General features: G+C 37.1%; 2 protein-coding genes across 2 annotated transcripts in view; one reads left to right on the top strand and one right to left on the bottom strand.

Moving 5' to 3' along the window:
• The window catches only part of LOC132123988 (ATP synthase subunit d, mitochondrial-like), a 154,625-nt gene that overhangs the window by 106,820 nt on the left and 24,474 nt on the right, over nt 1-23,331 (bottom strand). The window lies entirely within an intron of this gene.
• Nucleotides 5,179-15,153, top strand: LOC132151599 (heparan sulfate glucosamine 3-O-sulfotransferase 3B1-like). Its single transcript, XM_059559816.1, has 2 exons — nt 5,179-5,891; nt 14,342-15,153. The coding sequence occupies exons 1-2, from the start codon at nt 5,413-5,415 to the stop codon at nt 14,958-14,960; spliced, it is 1,098 nt and encodes a 365-aa protein (XP_059415799.1). The 5' UTR covers nt 5,179-5,412; the 3' UTR covers nt 14,961-15,153.

The following is a 23,331-nucleotide window of genomic DNA, read 5'->3' as shown; positions in this document are numbered from 1 at the left end:
TCGACCCGGTCACATGAAGTAGATGAATTACATCTGGACTTCTTCACAGCAGTTATTGAGACTGATTGTGGTCCACTGTAAACTTGAAGTTAACAAAAAATAAAATAAAACAAACAAATAAAAAAAATAATAATGTGTCTGTCTGTCTTTCCATCTGTCTGTCTGTCTCTGTGTGTCTGTCCATCTGTCTGTATGTCCGTCTTTATGTCTCTGTGTGTGTGTGTGTGTGTTTGTGTATGTCTGTCTGTCTGTCCATCTGTCTGTCTCTGTGTGTCTGTCCATCTGTCTGTATGTCCGTCTTTCTGTCTCTGTGTGTGTGTCTGTCTCTCTGTGTGTGTGTGTGTGTGTGTGTGTGTGTGTGTGTGTCTATCTGTCTGTCAGTCCATCTGTCTGTCTCTGTGTGTCTGTCCATCTGTCTGTATGTCCGTCTTTCTGTCTCTGTGTGTGTGTCTGTCTCTCTCTCTGTGTGTGTGTGTGTGTCTATCTGTCTGTCTGTTCATCTGTCTGTGTGTGTGTGTGTGTGTCTATCTGTCTGTCTGTCTCTGTGCATGTGTCTGTCTGTCTGTCCATCTGTCTGTCTCTGTGTGTCTGTCCATCTGTCTGTATGTCCGTCTTTCTGTCTCTGTGTGTGTGTGTGTGTCTGTCTCTCTCTCTGTGTGTGTGTGTGTGTGTCTATCTGTCTGTCTGTCCATCTCTCTGTCTCTGTGTGTCTGTCCATCTGTCTGTATGTCCGTCTTTCTGTCTCTGTGTGTGTGTCTGTCTCTCTCTCTGTGTGTGTGTGTGTGTCTATCTGTCTGTCTGTCCATCTGTCTGTCTCTGTGTGTCTGTCTGTCCATCTGTCTGTCTCTGTGTGTCTGTCTGTCCATCTGTCTGTATGTCCCTTTTTCTGTCTCTGTGTGTGTGTCTGTCTCTCTGTGTGTGTGTGTGTGTGTGTGTGTGTCTATCTGTCTGTCTGTTCATCTGTCTGTCTGTTTGTGTGTGTGTGTGTCTATCTGTCTGTCTGTCTCTGTGCGTGTGTCTGTCTGTCCATCTGTCTCTCTCTCTGTGTGTGTGTGTGTGTGTATCTGTTTCTCTGTGTGTCTGTCCATCTGTCTCTCTCTGTGTGTGTGTGTGTGTCTATCTGTTTCTCTGTGTGTCTGTCCATCTGTCTGTATGTCCGTCTTTCTGTCTCTGTGTGTGTGTCTGTCTCTGTGTGTGTGTGTGTGTGTGTGCGTGTGTGTGTCTGTCTGTCTGTCTGTCTGTCTGTCTGTCCATCTGTCTGTCTCTGTGTGTGTGTGTGTGTGTGTGTCTATCTGTCTGTCTATCTGTCTCTGTGCGTGTGTCTGTCTGTCTGTCCATCTGTCTGTCTCTCTGTGTGTGTGTGTGTGTGTCTATCTGTCTGTCTGTCTGTCTCTGTGCGTGTGTCTGTCTGTATGTCCATCTGTCTGTCTCTGTGTTTGTCTATTTGTCTGTCTGTCTGTCTGTCTCTGTGTGTCTCTTTTGGTTGTCCATCTGTGGTATTATTGTCTTGCATTATAGAGTTCATGAAGCTGTTGATCATCAGGGCTGATAAAGTCGTCGTAGAGTCTCTGAGAAAGAGAACCAGAGCAGAAGTCAGAGGTCAGAGACACGGAACACACAATCCTGCTGAAGATCCTCTAAGCTCAATTGATTAAGAGGTCTTTTGCTTTATAACATTTGCCAGTGGAAACACAAGGGCAGAATAGCTGGATAAAGCTGTCTCTAAAGGATAATGCCCTGAAATCCAAGCGGACTTGGACCTCAGAGAAGAAGATAAGACAGAAGTTCAGCAAGCCTGTGGGAATTTATAGATATTTCAAACAGTCTTAGCCTAATCAAATTACTCTAGAGTGTGACTTAAGGAGCCTGAGCAGTGCGTTGATCTGCTTTTCTGCATAGTTAATGAGCCTTTCATTAGCATCACTTGAATCTGCTCTTCCTGTTGTGCTGTTTGTTGTCCTGCTGAAGATGGCAGCTAATGAGGGCACAGACTGCTTTGCTGTCATCGGAGTCACTCATAATGCTGTTAGGACTTACTGATACAAATGGGCAAATTATACATGTAAATGCCTGTTTTCAGAGACACAATATGATAATGAAGGAAAATGATCAAGACAGGACATGAGAAACCTATACCTGTAGATCAAATGTCAAAGAATATAATTTAAAAGTAAGGAAACAAGCAAATGACTGTAAAGGCAATGCAAAGACAATGAAAAAAAAAATCATGGAAATTCAATGGTCAAAAAGGGTGGGAACACTTAAATACACTATTTTCATGCAAAGCTTTTCCGGCAGTTAGACAACGTTATGGATACAGTGTTTTGGCCATAAATGATAAAAAAAGGGCACTGCAAATGGTGTAGAAATGGTATAAGTATGTGATTTAATGACAGATCAGAGGAGCACATGTTAACACGGTACAGTTACAGATATTCCATTGAGGGAGATGAACAAGACCACAAGTCCTTTGATGTGTCATCTGAACAGCTCCTAAATCTCTCTGAAAACACACAGGCGGCTGGTGTGTGTATGAGTGTCTATGCATCATGAAGCAGAACGGACCGAACTGATCTGCCCATATGCTCCCCCGGATGCTGGAGCAGTCTATGTTCTATATCTCTGCACTCCTTCCCCTCAGGTGTCTTTTGTTCCCACCACGGTGTCCCTCCCTTCTAGTCACAGAGTCACTTTGAAGTGCCAATCAAATCAAAAGGAGGCGCTCACAAAGAACAATCCGCTTGCACGGAATATATGACTTTTTTTCATTCGTCTCTCACTCTGTCCTTTGCATTTTTTCCACTTTGTCAAACTCCTGAACACATAATGGATTTATTAGCATATAAGAAATGTAATGATATGACATATCAGGGTCATGGACAGCAGGGAACAACCATTCTAAATGTGAAAGTAGAATTAAACTAACATGTTCCAGCATAGTTTTAATGGCAAAATAAAAAGGCTTATCAGCTTTTAAAATGATGGAGAAAACATTTCACATACTTGTTAGAAACTGTGCTTAAAAGACAACATGAACAAATTGCTTGACATTTGATTGTTTGATGTTTTGAACAAACTTAACTCTGTGGTGGGTTGCCACGTTGATTGTAAATTATGGGTTATGAAACAAAGCCAGAATTGCTGGTCCATGTTGAATATGCATTTCAAACAGATTTACTAACCAGAATCGCTGTCGACCTCACAGTCCTCACTTCACTGTAAATATAACACACAAAAATGGTGTATAAACAATTTCCACTCATAAACGGGTAGTAAATTTCACGATTAATTGCAAAGAAACAGCATGTATGAAAGGCATTTCAGTTTTGTATCTGTTCATGTTCATGACAGATCTAAGTATTTGTTTTGTCACTTTTTATTTGTGGAAGGGTTGTCTTGACAGGAAGCAATAAATGTGTTACACAGACACCAGTGCATGCAGGAAGTGCAGATACAGTCATCTCACACACACACACCGTGTGGTAGATGAGATAAAGGGATTAGTGGACTGCAGTTGTGTGCTTCTGCTCAAACTCTGACTGACATGGCAGCTCTACCTAATCCTGATAATCCTGTAGAATGCTACAGGTGCTGGAGGTCCAAGGCCTATGACCTGAGGCCAAACTCAATCACACACACACACACACACACACACACACACACACACACACACACACACACACACAAGCAGTCAGATCTCAAGTTCAACAGTTCCTTAAACTTTACTTCCCTTTTCTAGAATAACATCATCTATACCCTACATCTCTTTTCATGCTAAGTGTTTGGAGTCACTGTGACATGTTTATAGCCAAGAGCGAGAGACAAGCAGCGGGAGATGTACAAACATCTGCTGGAATCATGCCTAAACAATTCGGCATCGGGAATCCTCCGTGAGACGACTGTCATTTCTCTCACAATGCTTAAACAAGCAAACAGAACTGTTGTTCATTTTTATTGCACAGCTCATTGCATGAAGAATTGGTTTATGTTTCTTTAAGTCATTCATCATGAAGAGACTTGTGCAAAACCTGGTATTCTGTTTTTTAAAGTCACATTTGCCAGTATAATTGTTAAAGCAACTAAGACCAAAATTGCATGTTCGTGTTTACATCCTTGTAACATCTTCTTGAGGACGGAGAAAGATGAGTTTGGGCTCATATTTCTTATCGTTCTTAAAGCTATTGTTAATTTTATTTTCATTTATCTATTTATGATGATTAAGATGATCTTTGTGAGCGCCTCCTTTTGATTTGATTGGCACTTCAAAGTCATGATGATTCAGTCAAATAAAGACTAATGTTACTTGAATAAAACTAGTTGAAATTAGTTTATCACACTTGGCTATACCCGAGAACCCATTTTCTGCAGTATGCACCACATTTATCATTTATTAGAAATGAAATAACATTGTTTAAATGTACCATACATGAATTTGCGTACGGGAGAACAGGGCTAGTTGTCACAGGGATACAGTAAGGATTCAGTAAGTATACATTAAACTGATCAAAAGGGTTTTTTTTTTTTTTTTTTTGGTTTTAGGATTTTTGCACAGCACAATGGTCAACAACTGTTGTTTTATTGTCGTTTCAAATGAAAGCTGTTATTTTGAACTTTATATTCTTCTTCTTCTTCAAAAAAAATTATATATATATATATATATATATATATATATATACTGTATATATAAGTACGTAAATTAATGAATTAATGCTGAAAATTCATCTTTGCAACTATTTTAAATCATAATAATATTTCACAAAATTACAGTTTTTACTCTATTTTTGATAAAGCCTATGCAGTCTTGGTGAACATAAGAGGCTTCTTCCAAAATCATAACAAAAGAAACTCACTGACCCCAAATTTTGGAACAATTTTGTTGTTTTAATTACAATATTTTTTCTTCATAGCAAGCTGTGACATTTTTATCGGGATAAGTTGTCTTCACATACTTTTTCATGAGATAAACTATTATGTGGGTTCCTGTTTCCTGTTAATTAAAGTAGGAGTGGCAATTGTTTTCCAAATTAAATTTAAATAATAATAAAAAGGTTTACATAAAATGCTTAAGCCTTAAGAGCTCGGGCATGAGTTCCGATTGGCCAGTCCCGCTGCCAATCACACGCCCCTCTTCTTTAAATACTGTGCATGGCCCGTGGTTCACTCAGATGACAAGAGCCAGTGGGAGGCTGTGGAGTGATGCGCAAAGACGCGCTCGTGCCAGTGTAAAAACTGTGACTTCCTAAATCTTCGCTAGACTGCAAAATGAAATGAATTCAGCATCTGCCTGGGACTCATGCTCCTATTTTTCCTCTCCCGCGGAGATGCCTGCATGTTACAGGGACCTAAGCGGAGGAGCAAGTAACTTTGCCAATATGCCCAATTGGACATTGCCATTACACACAGGAGACACCTATGGAATATAGTCAGTCCACTCAGCCGGTGAAAAACAAACTTTTCGTGTTCTGCATCATGCTGTCACTGTGGGTGTACATGCTGTACTGCTGCGTGGGCTACTGCTCCACCACACCGAGCTTCATGATGGAAGAAAGGAGCAGTAGGAATCCACTCAAACCCCTCCAGAAACAAGACCTGGAGGTGTTCCTCAAAAGCGAGTCCAGGGACTTACTAAACAACGAGAGTGATCCTGACAGCAGAGGAGACGGCTGGGAGGAAAACAAGGGCGATGTTGCTTATGACGAGGACTCGGGAGTAGCAGGTGCCCTAAACGGGTCCGAGACCAAAAAGTTGCCCCAAGCGATTATAATAGGGGTGAAGAAGGGTGGGACGCGCGCGCTGCTCGAGTTTCTGCGCCTTCATCCTGATATCCGCGCGGTGGGAGCGGAGCCGCACTTTTTTGATCGCAACTACGAGAAAGGACTCGAGTGGTACAGGTACGGTTTTTTTACACTCTGTTATTCATATGTAGGCTACGTTTATCATATCGTCAGGATAAAAGCGGATTAATACAGCGGAATTAATATTCATCCCAGTAGTGACACATAAACCTGTCAGTAATTGTCATATTGTGCACTATAGGGGCTTGAGGGGCTCTGACTCAACTTTTGAAGGTTTTCAAGGAAAGAAAAAACAAACAAAAGGTTGACGATTGTCAAAAAAGTTCTAAAAAAGTATCAAATTCTAAAATAGAATATTAACATAATAATTCTGTCCAGCACAGTGTTTGGAAATGGTGAACTAGACCTAGATAAAATGTTGGAATGACTCAAGACAAACATAGACTAAATAAACATTACGCTCTCTGCTTGTGTAACACCCCACACAGTCAGGTGCACTTGCACAACATAATCAATCCGTAGAGGCTTGACCCTCACATTTGATTCCTAGTATTTTTATTCTTTTACCAGACAGTCGTATAGAGAAAACAGATTAAATTAACTGTTTTCCATAGTGTGATTTTACATTAACCTTGAGTGAGTTGTAATAGGGGTTAATCCAGTTAATAGGGAGATTTTCCCCAGTCATCTCAATGGCAAAAAGTGTCCCATTTGACCAGAATTCACCCCAACACAGAAAGTTGTTCTGGCCAGTTCCCAGTTAACAGGGAACGTTCTCAGAACTTCCCTGGCTAACGTTCTGGAAATGTTACAGCTGGATGTTTGTCTAACTTTTTTTAAACATTACTATTGGTTTCAGAACATTCAAAGATCATTCAACAGTAACATTAATGTTTGCAATATGATAAAATGGATAAAATCCCTTATGTGTATTTGTAACCCAAAAGAAAATGGATGTTTTGAATATTCAATGACTGTCGCCAGTAAATTTAGTCCATTTTGCTATTTCTTTAGGCCAAGAAGACCTTAAATTGGCCAATCACAGTTCAAAATAAAAATCAAACTATGCAATTTGTTTCATATATCAGCAATATACAAAAAAAAAATAAAATAAATGCTGACACATTCTATTGGAAACACTAGAAAAGGTAAATGCACCTCAAAGCTTTTTATCATTCAGGCTGATATACAGACTTTCTGTGGAGGAATCTGAAGTCCCAGTTCCTTCGCTATTGATGGAGCACAGTGGGAATACAAGTAAGAGGCAAAAAGCAGGATGAGCCCCTTTATCCAGGGAGCCCAGCAGACTAATTGTGAAGCAGAAACATGGAGAGAGAAGCATGTAGCCAGGTGGCCACGTCTCCTGCGGAGGTATTGAGCTCTGCTTTACTGTTAGTCCAGCACAGAGGAGGTGTCCATGTGCTCCCTGTAGGAGGCGTTCGGAAGGGTGACTGAGCACAGCAGGGTTTTAGAACTGTACATGCAGCGTGACTTTTTATACAATACTTTTGAAGATCAGTTAAGTAAACCGGGCATTCATTTGTGGATATTTATGTTTCTTTTTCAAATACTGAAATATTTTACGCCTAAACAACACATTGCAATTATGCATTACAATATGACATTAAAATATGAACCCTGTAATGTGTAAACCATGAAATATTAGTCACAATTATATGTATTTTTCTTTTCAATTGAAAATGGTTTAATGAAAATATATATGTATAGAATTACTAACCCATAGTAAAACCTAAATTTTATTCAGAGGCCCAAATTGAGCAGAAATATGAAATTTGGTGCAATTGTTGATATTTATATAGCCAAATATATAAAATTCTGATAGCTTGTAATATTAATCAGTGATATCGTAATAACATTATAACAGACTACTTGTATAAAATGCATAAACATTTCAGTGGTCATTCACAATTTGTCAATAAGATTTAATAAAATCATATTTAAATAGTTAATTGTAAGATCCAAACTCTTTATTGTGAGAGTCAGAACATACAATGTCATGCAATTCAGTGATGACTGACAGATTTAAACAAATAAACATTCCTCAAAAGCCTGATGTATCATAGTTGATGCATTTTTAAATGATTTTCATAAACATGATGCATTTATAATCAAGCAAATGATTATCAGTCTGTGTAATGTAAGTGTTTATCTTGAAAATATTAGGCTACTTAAATATACAATTTATTCAAGTTAAGATTTCAGCAAAAATATGATTATGCTAACAGGCATTTTACTTGCAAACAATCTTTGATTATGCTGATTATCAAATACCATATGTTTAACAGGGTTTATAGCATGGTATTTTTTTAGCTACAATGGTACTAAATGTTTACCATATTCAAATAGCATTCAGTAAATTCTAAAGTATAATGTGGTGTCTTCATATCTTGTTTCCAATTGGATTATTAAAGACATAAAATGTTATGTTGGTCAAGATAACTTAACAATGTGGCAGTTTGAGAGGACACAGAAAAATAACAGAGATGTTTTCAGAAAAGGGCGTTGTGAAAAGTTCTCTGACCCATTCATATTACTTACTGACTCTGAAGCAAATATCCCGGCAGTCTGATAGAGTTACAAGGAGTAGCTTGTTTGTGGATGGCAGATGCTGGCAGTGAGATGGTGAATGTTTCAAAAGAGGATCTGTTGAACCCCTGAGGTTCTGCATTAACCCCAATGAGAAAGAGCAGGCAATTAGAGTGAATTGTGTTGTTTCTTTCTTCACTTTGTATGCAAATGTACTCAGAGGGTGAAAGTGCTTCTTGAGAAACCCAGCAGGATCTCCTTCAAAAAAAGCCCTAAGAGGAGCAGAATGAGGGGATTCTTAAAACACGCACGTCTTGAAAGATGCTGCTGTTGTGTTTACAGATAAAATTGCTGCTAGCCTTTGTGTGGGATGGTAAGGCACGACTAGAATGATGGATTTTTTTCTGTGTGGAAATGCACAAAGCCAGTTGTTTATAAGAATTTAGAAACCCTTGGCCCTTGTCTTCACTGGCACATTAAGGGAGTGTAGCGTTTCTGTTCAAAACCAAGTAAGCAACCTTAGATTAAATAAAAAACTCACATGGATCCTTAACTCAAGCTAATACTCTAATTTATGCTGCAGCACAAACAAATATTGAGTGAAATAGTCATTTAATGTGAAGTATATTCTGCCTGCTTTGGCCAAGGCTGACCTAAAACATATTTTTCTATGAATGTTATCATTGAATTGAAGGAGAATTCAAAACTCAAGTGTTTCAGAGATTTCCAGACTAGAAGTAAAATGATTTAATTGTCCCTTTACTGTCCTGTGTCTTTGAATAGGTGTAAATTCTGAGTTATGAGAGTACACGGATGCTAAGACGTCAGAGTTCGGTTATGAAAGCACCCGCAGGCCCCCACCTTGTGCTTTGATGCGGGTCTGGAACGTGTCCCATAGAAACTTTGTCAGATTATTTGAAGTAGCTGCATACCACCACTTCTCGTACCCTCCTGGGGTTTTTGACAAAGTGACATTCCCACAAGAATTCCCTCTCAGGTTGGATCTCTGCTCTCTTAAATTGACCCAGGCTAAGCACTCATTCTGCTTGTGAACAGGTGTGTAGGATATACTTATTCAAAAGGGTACGAGCTGCTGTTCTCTATTTTAAGAAATCGTAGGTAAAAGGGCTTGCAAAACCTCTAGGTTTAAGGTCATGATACACATTTTCTTTAAATGTTATTTTGTTAAGCTTATTATTATAAGAGATGGCAGTTAATGCCACTATGGGTGGTGCACAGCAAGGCTAAATATAATATTTGCATACCACTTTTGAAAATAAAGGTTCTTTATTGGCTTCTATAGTTCTATAAAGAACCTTTAACATCCACGGAAACTTTTCATTGCACAAAGGTTCTTTGGAGTGAAAATGTTTTATTTAAATGTTTTAAAAAACAAAAAATGGTTCTATAAGAACTAAAGTTGCTTTGGGGAACCCAAAGTAATGGCATCTCTGTATCTTTTTGAAATAAAGTGAAATAAATTTGATTAAAAAAATACAGTAAAACAGTAATATTGAGCAATATTATTCAAATTAAAAATAATTGTTTTCTATCGTAATATAGAATACATTAAAAGCTTTTATTCTTGTGATGCAAAGCTGAATTTTCATCATCATTACTCTACCCTTTCAATGTCACATGATCCTTCAGAAATCATTCTCATATGCTGATTTGCTGCTCTTGAAAATTAATATTTTGTAACAAGTGTATATTCTTAGAAGAAGAAATCCAAACATGTCATAAACATCTTCATAGAAGCTGATTCACATACAGTCAACATAATCATCTGACACAAACATAAGTACTGCAAAAGCAGCCTAGGTGTGCTATCAGAGCTATGATTGTAACAACTAAAACATTGAGAAATTCCACTGAACAGTTGCATAAGCAGACAGCAACTCATTAAATCCCAGCTGCAAAGCGCTGTTCTATGACGACCAGCTTCTCAGCATCTCAGACCATCCTGAGGGATCTTCAAACAGCACAGAAACTTTAAAGGCATCAACAGCAGCCTTTGAACATGCTACCTGATAGCAGATCATGTAAACATAGGTTTACAGAGAGCACTTCAAAAGCAAGCTCAAGAGAAGACACAGCTCACTTCTCTCTAGACAAAACAAGGTAATAACAGCCATCCAACACAGCAGGCTCTCTAATTTAACCCTGTGCTGCTGGAGAACTTTATTTCTCTAATGGTCCAAGAGTGCAGTTTAATCTTAAACTGTGGCTAGTAAAGACTTTATTACTGTCTGTAGAAGTTTGGTTTTTCCTCTGTGTTGCTCTTGGCTGGAGAATTGGCTTGATAAAAATCTGCATGAACTCTTTTTCATTAATTTATTAGCAGTGCTTGCTACAGCGAGCAACATCATAATTGATTATATTTAGTGCAACGTCACTATTAATTAAACTCAGTGTTAAGATTTCTTCAAAACATTTAACTCTAATCATTTAACTTTCATGCAACTTTTGGATAACTTTTGGTTAGTACGAAACAGTTTACTACTGTTACACTTAAAGTAAACTAAAAAATATACTTTTATAAACCAAAAAGTGATGGGCCAATTTAGCCCTAAGAAGTACTGAAATGCACTAGTATACTGATGAATGTACTGACAAGCATTTCAACTAATCTAAAATATACCTTTTTTAAAAGTAAAGTGCTTTATACGTGCTTCAATATGATAGTCAACACATCAAAACTAAGCACGACAAAAGATAGCGATCGCAAATGTACTTTAAAGTAAACATTTGGCATTGTGTGCACATTTTAAGTATACTTAAGTTTGTTAAGAAACAGCCATGAAAGCGTACTTGAGTGTTCTTGTATTTCATTAATATTATCTGAAAATAGTTTTTATAAAGTATACTTACTTAAGTACACTCATTCAGTAAGTAAGCACACTTTTTTACATAATGGAAGCACAATTTACAACATTTTAAATATAGTTGCTCTCTCACTTTTATAACTTTTTTATTTAATGCGTATTTTGGCCACTTGTTGAACAGAAGCGAACTTTAAAGAGTTTGGTTTGTTAGTCAGCATACTGGATTAAGATGTTTGGACAGCCATTCTGGCAGCACAGTCTGTTAAGGACAACAAATTGTGAAAGCCTGTTGCTCTTTTCCCAACAGCACTTATGTCTTCAGATTTTAATACACGGCACCACATTTGTGTCTGTCTGCTTGCATGAATAATGCATGCGGTTCTGATTCAGGTCTGTTTTGTTTGGGGACCAGATGGAAAGTTTGATCAGTTGTGTTTGGTTTCCCTCTGGGCCACTACAAAAGGCTCTGCTCATGTATCTAGGGGACTGTGAACATAATTGCATAGATACAGAGGCCCCCCCCCCTCCCACATGCATCTATGTCTCAGGAGGTTTATGTTTTTTCACACCACTTAATAATGATGAGAGTCCAGAGAGAAATAGCAAGGTTTCTAAGATTACATAAGATGCACTGCATGCTTTTTTTATTTTTTTATTGTGGTAGGTGGTTAATGAGCTCAACCCACTACAATCCCCCAGAGAGGATTAACCCTCAATCCTTCGACTCCTTAAAGCACTTCTCTATTCTCCTCTCATTTCCTCCTCCAGTACAAACCCTTTCCCACCTCCCCACTTCATTCCAGTAATTGCCTAGATAGTATCTATTAAACTTTGTCTTGAAGGAGAGGTTAAGACAACAGTCTTTGCCTAGTAAAGTGTCTATATATAAATACGGCATAATCATTGCAGCAACATATCGTTCTCTACTTTCAGTTCCACGCTAATTTTATTTTCAAACATCTGTCAATGTCAAAATTCTTGTCCCTGGCAACTATAAATAACTTAAGATAAGTTAAGTTATTTCGGCTGTTGTTTCAAGCAGAATAGTTGACAGGCTTGTCCAAACTGCATACATACATTAATCTTGTTTGACAGTTCAAAGCACTTAATATTATATTTGTAAATCATTTTCTACTCCCGAGTAAAAGGAACTGCTATAATCTTTTTTTTCTGATGCTGTCCTGACTGCTTCTATACCATTTAAAAAGTTTGGGGATTGGTAAGATTTTCTAATGTTTTTTTAAAAGGGTCTTATTATGCTCACGAGGCTCCATTTATTTGATAAAAATTCAGAAAATGCCCAGCAATATTGTGTAATATTATAACAGCTTAAAATAACAGTTTTCTGTGTGATTATATTTGAAATGTAATTTATTAATGTGATGCAAAGCTGTATTTTCAGCATGACTAGCAACATTACTCCAGTCTTCAGTGAAACATGATTCTTCAGAAATCATATTTGCTGCTTAAAAACAAAAAAAAAACATAGATTATTATTATTATTATTATCAATGTTGAAAACAGTTGTACTGCTTAATATTTTATGTGAAACTGATAACATTTTTTGTATTATTTGATAAAAAGTCTAAAAGAACATTTGAAATAGAAATCTTTTTCAACAATGTGCAAGTCTTTTGTTCAACTTTATGCATTGCTGCTGAATATACGTATTGATTTCTCTCTCTCTCTCTCTCTCTCTCTCTCTCTCTCTCTCTCAAAGAACAAAAAATCTTACAGCTTTTACCACAAGCTTTTGAATTGTAGTGTCAATTATTACATAACGCTTAACATGATTTAAGTGTTCAAAGTTTTCAGCTGTATTCTTTCAGATGTCAGAAAATAAGATGTTAGAAAGTGTGTGTGTGTAGATTCCTCATAATATGACTTCTTCTTAAAAACAAAACAAAACCACAAAAAAAAAAAAAAAAAACGTATGATAATGTTTGTGATTGTAAGTGAAGTGTTGATATCTTGTCCTCAATCTACCTTGTCTGACACTACATTGACCCCGAGTTAGATGTTCCCTTCATTACGTGCATTATTGCAAGTGTCTGGTCTTGCATAAACCTCACTCAACCTAGTTCAGCCTTTCCCAGCTTGCTAGCTAAAGTAAAACGAATAATTTGCCAATTACAGCATCTGGCCTGATACTGCTGATTCAGGTATCATGAGAGGGAAATGAATTCTACATAAACATGCTCAAACCTGCTCTGAAATAAAACAATTAGGGAAAAAGAAGGATGCTGTATCTTTTATGTACATTTCCAAGCCTTTGTGTGGTTCATTTAGTGATCTGTATTGAGTAATGGCCATGAGGAGGATTATTGTAAGACTGTAAAAGGGATTAAGGGGAATGTAAGGAGATGGATGTCTTTTCTCTTTTGTGCTAAATAAAACTTCATAATATACACAACTTCAGTGATCCAGTCACTTTAACTCATATTAAGTGTCTGTGTAGTTTCTCAGATTTGGTTATGGATCTGAAAATATAGATTACGCCTACAGTTTTGATCCAATCTTATGCTGTTCTGATAATAAAAAACTATGGTAATGATATAAAATATGGTCCAATTTGCAGCATATTCTGGCCATAAAGGTTCTGCATTGATAAGAAGAGGTTTAAACTTGTTTAACAATAAGAATCCCCAATAATGATGATATAACCATTTATAATAAAACATAATAATATCACATAAAGTGAAACTTTTTAAACTCTTAAAATGCTGTTAGATGTATAAATATGGAGAAATTACATAAAAATTTAGATTTATCTTTAAATCACTTTTCACAGTTATTATTATTCCAAAACATGGTTACATTATTTTACATGTACATTTATATATATATATATATATATATATATATATATATATATATATATATATATATATATATATATATATGAATTTATTCAATTTAGATTATTTATACACTAGACACACTGGATACAACCATCTGAAGAATGCAATTTTGTCTTTTTGGGTGCAGTACACATTAGACTGTCCTGGACTAGCCATGGGTGTCCCCTCTGATGCTCAGACTGTCCTCTTTGAGCTTTGTGTCAGACAGAGAAGTGTGTGTCCTATGATAGTCCTGCTGTTTTTCATATCTGTGCTGTCTGTCAGTATGAATCCTTCTTTGATACTCAGCCTCCCCATGCCTCTCTGCTCCTAGGGAACTAATGCCCAAAACTGAGGAGGGTCAGCTGACCATGGAGAAGACACCAAGCTACTTTGTAACCAAGGAGGTCCCAGGTCGGATCCACGCCATGTCCAAGGACACTAAGCTGATAGTTGTGGTTAGAGACCCAGTAACCCGGGCGATCTCGGACTACACGCAGACCCGCTCAAAGAAACCCGACATCCCGTCCTTTGAGAGCTTGACTTTCAAAAACATCACAGCCAATCTAATAGACACCTCGTGGAGCGCGGTGCAGATCGGCATGTATGCCAGGCATCTGGAGCAGTGGCTGCAGTTCTTCCCCATGAGCCAGCTGTTGTTTGTGAGCGGGGAGCGTCTGATCAGCGACCCGGCCGGGGAAATGGCCCGCGTGCAGCACTTCCTGGGCCTGAGGAGGGAGGTCACACACAAACACTTTCACTTTAACCCTGCCAAGGGCTTCCCTTGCCTCAAAAGACCTGAAAGCAATAGCAGACCCCACTGCCTCGGCAAAACTAAAGGCCGCACGCATCCAAACATCCATCCTGATGTGATTCAAAGACTGCGAGAGTTTTACAAGCCATTCAACAAAAAGTTCTACCACATAACCGGCCATGACTTTGGCTGGGACTGATTTTTATTCGTTTCTGGAAAGACATTTTTGGAAAATAATTAATTGTAAAAAGTATAGAACTCTATTTTATAATAATTTATTGAAAATAATATACTCACTCGGCTGCCTATCTGTTTTTGTGCGTCCTGGGAGTTTTCTACTTCTTTTACATTCAATGTTGCTGGTCAAATCTGCAAGTTTGATATTTTGTCTTTTCTAAAATTGATGTAGGAATTTAGGAGAGGGGATGTTTGACAAAGGAAAACAGCACAATGAAACTAATTACGGGTATATGATGATTCCAGTTGCATAACAGGCCCTATTTTTTGCTTTAGTAGACATTATTTACAGTTTTTTTTTTTTTATTATTCCAGCATGTCATCCTTCATTTTAAAGGGCCATTATTTCATCTAAGCTGTTCCAAAGACACTTTTTGTTGATCAGTACTCATAAAGCTAGACAAATTGTCAATAATGGTCAATAAAAAATGATGTTTGGGACACCAGCTGTTTAACTTCATTTAAGAAAAAGGAATTTTCTACATCAGCATTACTGTACATGGGAAGTCTGTGAAGACGGATTTAAACTATGTTTGATTCTCTGTTACAAAAGTCTGAGACTGTATTTATATTTCTCAAGAAGAGAAAGGCAACACAACGCAGCTCGACAGAAATTTTCACACATCTCTGTCTATATAATAACTGTAAGATTTTGCATAAAACTTGTCATAAAACGTTTTTCTTAAAAAAAAATCTAAAGGGCCTTTTCAGTATGAATATGAAATGGAGGAGTTCAGTTAATTCATTTCATACCTTACAGGAATTGCAAAAATGGAAAGGGAAATTTCCCTGGTCATGATTTTTATTCATATCTACATCAAAGGTTGAGTTTTATTCAACCCTTATTGTGTACTTTCAAATGCTGATGCTTTTATAATGAATCAGATGAAAATGTGTTCAAAATGACTGCATGGTTGTTTCTATCTAACTTCAGACCAAACAGTTCTGTCAGAGGTACGAGACACTGAGTATTTCTGTGCTGTGAAGAAATAAACCTATTTTTACCAGAGCATAACATGTTGTATATTCTAGTGTTGAACATACAGCTTTGCATCACAAGAATGAATTACATTTTAAAAGTATATTCAAACAGTTATTTTAAATTGTAATATTTACAATGACTGGTAGTACATTATCGCCTAATTATCTTTAAATAATTAAAAAAGAATCATTTCTAAAATAACTTTGATTAATTTGTTTGCACATATATTCATATTTCATTGTGCTGACACTAATATGTATTTAATGTTTCTGCCACAGAATTAAAAAAAGGTAACTGTGAAATTATATCTCACAATAGCAAGTTATAAACTTGAGTTCTGAGTTCACATCTCGCTATTACTACTTATTTTATCCAAGTGTATATCTAACAATTTGGATGACTTTTATTATTGTGATTTACATCACGATTCATTTTGTATTTCTTTTTTTACAATTGCAAGTTTACCTCTCACTATTTTGACTTTTTTTTTCAGTTTGAGTTTTAGCTTGCAATTTTTCAGAATTCTAAGCTCACATCTTGCAATTCTACCGTTTTCACAGAATTCTACGTTTAGATATCATAATGATGCCTTTTCTCCTCAGAAATATGAATTTGCATCTCACAAAATCAATTTTTTTCCTAAATTCTTGGTTTTCATGTTAAAATTCAAATAACTCTGTTCCTGCATTTCTAACACTTTACTTCCCGTACATCGAATAAACTATTCCACACAACTGTAAAATGAAAGCAGCTTAAGTGTGTTCTTGCATTGAAAAGCCTGACAAACTCGTCACTTCACAACTTCAATCAGGATGGCGTGTTACACTCGAGGCAGTCTGGAAAATGCCCGTCCTCTTTATTCCCTCGATTTTATGCGATCAAAAAGCAGTGATTACCTGAATCTATTATCAGGCGATCTTTAACGGCTTATGGCCCTCGTTTAGCTGTTAGCATGACATAAAGGAAGCCCCTGATGATAGCAGGATGCCAGGCAGAGCTCATGAAGAAGCACCCTCTCAGCAATTACACAGGGAGACGGTAGAAACAAACTGTAAATGCTTTCTCCCATGCAGCTGGGGGATTGTCGTTTGCAAAAATACCCGCAGGCTGATATCTGCTAAGCTGCTGTTGTTTGACGGGTGAGAAAAACAGTGAGCAGACACCTGACAATCCACAGCAAGAGCCCTGCTAGTATTAGAAGGAATAACACAGTCAAAATGCCCCAAAACACCCTGTTCTGAAAGTGTTATGTTACAGGGTGTGGGTTATTTTTATTCTGGGACAAGTTTTCTAAAAATATATGGAAGCCCATTTCCGCCACTGAATAAAAAATAAAATAAATTGCAACTTTTTATCTCACAATTCTGACTTTTATTCTCACAGTTGCATGATATAAACTCGCAATTCTGAGAAAAAAAAAATCAGAATTTTGAGATAAAAAGTCGCAATGAATTTTTTTTTTTATTATTCAGTGGCAATATTATTACAATTTCACATAACTATTTGATATTTATCTTAAAATATAATTTATTCCTGTGATGCAAAGCTACATTTTTAGCATCATTACACTCTTAAATATAAAGGCGCTTAAAAGGTTGCCACAGAAAAAAACATTTTTGGTTCCACAAAGAACCATTCAGCCAAAGGTTCTTTAAAGAACTATTGCTTTCTTACTTTTTATAGTCTGAAGAACCTTCTTTTGACAAAAAGAACCTTTTGTGAAACCGAAAGGTTCTTCAGATGTTAAAGGTTCTTTACGAAACCATTTAGTCAAAAAAGGTTATTCTATGGCATTGTGAAGCACCTTTATATTTAAGAGTGTACTCCAGTCTTTAGTGTCACATGATCCTTCAGAAATCATTTAATATGCTGCTTTTCTGCTCAAGCAACATTTCTCATTATTATCAATGTTGTAAGAACATTATAATGCTATATGCACTGTGCTGGAGAGATAACATGAGCCCAGAGACAGCCACCTGTACCTATAGATGGACTGAAAAGGCTTTAGGTCGACTTTGGCCGACTAAGGAGTATATAAACTGGCTTTGACCATGGCCAACCTAAACACTTGTCCTATCTAGAACACTTGGAGACACATGGTATAAAAGTCAACATTATTAAGAGCAATAAATAATACTTAATGTGCAAATATTCAAGTTCCTGATGTGTTTTATGCATTAAGCAAAATAACTGTATTGATTAAAATCCTGCATGGCTCAAAAATGTGTTGTATTTCAATTACTCAAGAATTAACAAATATTCCAGTGTTAAGACATATATAATAAGACTATTCCAGTGGCCTTGGCTGTTTATCATAGTGCAGTTAAATCCCTCCGGACATAAAAAAACAAAAAACAGATTCAACATTTTTTACTGCTCTGGATTCTTCAGTACAGTCTTTATCTGTGGAGGAAATGGTGTTGAGTGTTTAAAGCTGCTGAATGTCATTTTTTAGATTTGAAAATACTTGTTCATAACCCAGTGTATTTTAGAGATAAGGTATGAAAGCTATCCATTAACATTCACACTCATCTCAATGGCAGTTGCAATGGTGGTGCACAAAAAGGACCCCACAAAATATGGCATCTTTGCTTATAGGCGCTCTATTGTTTTTGCCCTTTTCTTTTTTTTCAACCTGAGCCATAAATCTCAAGTGACTAATTATTTCCGAAAGCCCATTTCAGATCCTTCCAAAAAAACAAAAACAAATTGATCACCGGTAAATATCTACCATAATATAATTAAATAATATATTATTATAATATTAGTAAATGTGCAATTTGTGTGGTTCAGAATCATTTTAATTCTGAAAAATACACAATGTGTTTACTGGCAGTCAATAAGGAAGATGCTTTTTGCTGTCAGATGGTTACAGCAAACTTAATTAGTAAATAAAAAATGAATATCATTTATTTATTAACATATTAATGTGCCATATTTAAGTTCAGTAAACTAATGTATGTTCAATTAAACTTTTTTAATTAGGTTTGAGTATTATCCTATTTGGGCCGAATGTGCTTATTGTAACCCAATTATAAACTTTTTTTAAACAAATTAAAACTCGGCTTGGTAATGAGCGTGATATTCTTCACCGAGGTTAAATCACTTTTGTCTTAGAAGCCTTTAAACTGTTCAAGCCCTTGTATGCTGGGTAAAGCACTTGACTTTCCTAATACCAGCCATGCCAGAGTTGTAGGCTTTAGGCTTTAGCAAATAAGATTAGTCAGTTTTACATATGGTTCTCAACATGAGCCCTAATCCGAGTCTGAGAGTGGGCTGGATTTCCTTGCTGTAAAAAATGTCTTCATTGGTGACAGTATAAGCTTTATATAAATACAGTATTACTTAACCTTGAAAAACAAGATTTGCTTTATTCACACTTAATCCTTATATGTAGCAGCACTTGTTAACTGAGTAATACTTTTGATGAGGAGAAAAGACAGGAATAAATCATCTTTCAAAGACATTCTTTTGATGACTATAAAACATTGACTAGTTGACTTTTAATTATCATTTAATTGTCTGTTTTATAGCAAGAGATGCACCGATGCATTTCTCAAGTAAAAACTTGAAATTAGGTTCCCCGCTATGATTGTGCCAACTTGGATGGAGCAAGATTCCTGAGCTCCTAACAGAAGTACAACAAGCCTCATTTACTAAAGATGGGGAATCACTATTCCCACATTAGTAGCAGATGGTAATATTTATCCCCTGCTGGCATTGGCCCTACAATAAGCCTGATCTCAGCAAAAGAGGACAAAAAGAGATAAAGATCCTCTATTTCCACTATAGCACTGTGACCTTGCCTCTGTGTCATTCTCATAATCACAGTAATGGGGCATGGGGACCCCCAGTGGGATAACAATGACCTCTCTGTTGTCTGCCCTGGTTATCCAGTACCATCTACAGCTCAAGTCCAGTGTAAACTGGCTTTAAGCATCAAGAAAGCTGTAAATGTAAAGAAGCTCACCGTATGTCTGAGGTGCAGTGGGTCAACCGGCTTGGCTCTTAGAGATAAGGTTGGTTATATTGTCCTCTCCTCTTATTTCTTCTTCCCGTGCTGAATTTGTCTCTTGAAGTCAACATAAATTAAGGTTTGTCCACACCCATCCTCAATCTAAGAGTTTAGAAGATATAATGATGACTATAAATATATATTCATATATATGTTTTGTATTCTTTGTTGTTGTTGTTGTTGTTGTCTTTAAAGTAACACACTTCAAAATAGCCTTTATTACTGTGCATTTAGATGGTAGAAAGCAGGGCTAGCTGCCAGATGTGAACATTTTCAGAAGGATATCTCAGCAATTATGAAGTGTTAAATCAAAAGCCTTTATGCAAAGCTTTTCAGTCACACATTGTTTTTTCTAAAGCAGATATTTTCTAAAGATTTTGTCGTTTCAAATATCAAGTTAATGAATATTTTGGACGATTCATTTCAGTAAATCCCATAATATAAACTAAACATCTTTATATTTTTGTAATATAGTCAGCTAGTTCATAGTTGCAACAAAATAACTTTCTCCACATCTGAAATGTTTTTGTTTTTTTGACAACCAGATTTTGTGTTAGTTTCAAATGTCAAGTTCAAGAGTTTCTTTAGACTATTCAGTTCAGTGAATCCTGTACTACAAACTAAAAGCCCCAAATTATCATATTTTCATAAAATAGTTAGCTAGTTCACAATGACAACACATATTATGATACACTTCTACATGTAGCATACATATACATGTCTAGAAAGAGAGAGAAAGAGAGAGAGATGTAGAGACAAATACATTATGGAGTTCTGTTCTCACTTACTTCCATGTAGCTATCCATACATACTTTTCACACTTTCTGCCAGCTTCTGGTTGAAATTAATTACCAGGATTTAATTTTTTTTTTTTTTTTTTGCATTTTTAAAGCGGTCTTACTAATCTGTACAGCAATTATTTGAATATATTGAAAGTGAATCAAATATTCAGTTTTGCTTGAAAATACACCACATTAACATTAAACGCATTATCAGTGTTGTTTCCAGTTGGAGCCCATGAAGCCGAAAGCCTTTTAAACCAGCTGTTTATACTGAATTCATGGATTTTCACATTCATTGAATTCACCAGTGTGCTGAATTGAACAGCGGTCGGTTTCTGTGGCAAATCTGCCTGAGATCACACCACATCCGAGGCCTCTGGAATGATCCTGAAATTATTTCCAAACTTGCCTTTGTACCGAAGTCTCGTTTTCTTCAGATCCCACAACGGACCAGCTAACATCTTCTATTTACAGGATCTGTAGTGTTATATATGGGGTCTGTTTATGCTCACATCCAGGCACATATGTAAACACATCTATATGTCAACAACAAATAAAAAAGTCAGCTTTTCATTCTATAACATACCAACATTGTACAGTTTGTAGGTAGTTTGTTCTCATCAATTAAAAAGTGCACACAGCTGCAAGAACCTTGTGTGAACATCCTCTAAAGCCCAAAGTATACTTTGGTTTGTATGTGTATGCTATTTTAGCACATGCAAAGCAGTCATGTTAAAACTGACATATGCTTTAGGCTTTAGAGTACAAAAAATAAAAATTGCTACATGTGCATATCATTCTTTATAAAGCAACAAGTGGACCAGTTGTCAGGTCGGGGAAGTGGAAGTTCCTCAGGTCATCCTCCGTCTGGGGCTTCAGCACTGTCTGTTTATCAGCTGGAGCATTTTCCATTTATGATCCGCTAAATAATTCAGACCTCAATTTCTCTGTTAAATGTCATCCCACACTGTGTATGCAGAAAGGACAAGTTTGAATTGAATGAAACGGTCCAGTTTGCTTTGTCCATAACAATGGAGTGGCCACAGCATGTGTGTGTAGCAATACGTGGCCGTCTAGTAGTGACTACGCCACCCCGAATTACCGGGGAAATAATCTAATAAATAGGACACAAGTCCGTTTACTCAGGAGAGGCAAGAGACGTGAGTTCACATTGAAACAGGCAATTTTTATTAAAGAAAGCAATTAAACAAATAACACAATCAATTGTGTTATTTCGTAATCAAAAAGGCAACCAAAACAAAAAGAATATGATCACTGCAGGGGCTGAGACCACAGAGAAGCAGGCTAGCTATAGCTGCATATGGCAATCAAACACACTTTGAAGAATCACTCCACTACAAAATAGTGATAAAAAGTCACACCACACTTATAACCCCTACTTAGGGTGAAGGCCTGCAGCTAAAACCACCAGCCTGCCTCCAGGAAAACCCAGCTCCTGCAGAATACAGAAAAGAAATAAATATAGAAATGATTAGAGATAAACCAAATCACAATGAGACAAATAATGAAAACAAAAATCAAGTTATAAAATAAATGGTCATCTATAATAAAGACAAAGAAAATAAATATAAACCATTCAAACGGTCACAACACAAAAATCACACAATCAGTCCAACCTACACAAATGATGGGACCAGTTTGGTAGGCTAATTATCACTCCATGTAATAAATCACAGGTATTTAACAGTGATGATCATGCGGCTAAGGACTGGTAACAAAACCAGCCACATTCATACAACATAAACAACATATTGCCTGAGCAATAGATAAAGTGGAGTCCAGCAGTGATATTCGGCTTCCACAAAGCAGCAAACGTGGCTCAATGAAGCATGGATTGCTGACAGCAAGTTGCTAAAGTAGCTGCTCAGCCTGGCTTTAACACGGGCAAAAGAGAACTCCCTGATTCAATTTCGGCGCGCGCACACAAACAATCACAGGCACACGGAAATCATATGACAGTCATTTGATGTTAGTGAGTCAATAAACAGCTGATACTCCGACGCAGCTATGAGGAGACGTCACACCAATGGGAGACCGAAGGCACGCCACACACAATGTGAGTGTCGCCACGAGAACGTGCACAGCCTCGATGGCCGAGTGTCACACTCCACGGTCTCTTGGAATGAATGACAAAGGGGCGGGCTTTCAATGACGTCTCCCAGGGAGCATCCAAAGAGTCTATATACCCCAAGGGGCAGAACCCTATTGGCCATATATGTAATGAGGGTGACGTGGCAACGAGTCACTCACTTCACCACATTTTACCCACCCTTTTGTGTCGTCGCCCCGACGATAGACTACCAATCACTACGTATTAGTCCCAAGGCCTAAACAACCTAGAAGTTATGCTGGATATAGACCCTGGAACACACGGGACATCCCTCACACTCTCCACTGATCGAGGAAGATGGTAAATATTAGGGTGTTGACCAGCAGTAGCTCGTCTCGTTCGTCGTACTGCTCCAACACCATCTCCCTCTCTTTGAACTGGCTGAGGAATAGACACCCCTGCCTGGCTCGAATCAACATCCGG

This window comes from Carassius carassius, chromosome 1, assembly GCF_963082965.1.
Source record: "Carassius carassius chromosome 1, fCarCar2.1, whole genome shotgun sequence".
Lineage (NCBI taxonomy): Eukaryota > Metazoa > Chordata > Actinopteri > Cypriniformes > Cyprinidae > Carassius > Carassius carassius.
The sequence above is the reverse complement of the archived record's forward strand: the minus strand, read 5'-3'. Positions and strand labels throughout refer to the sequence as shown.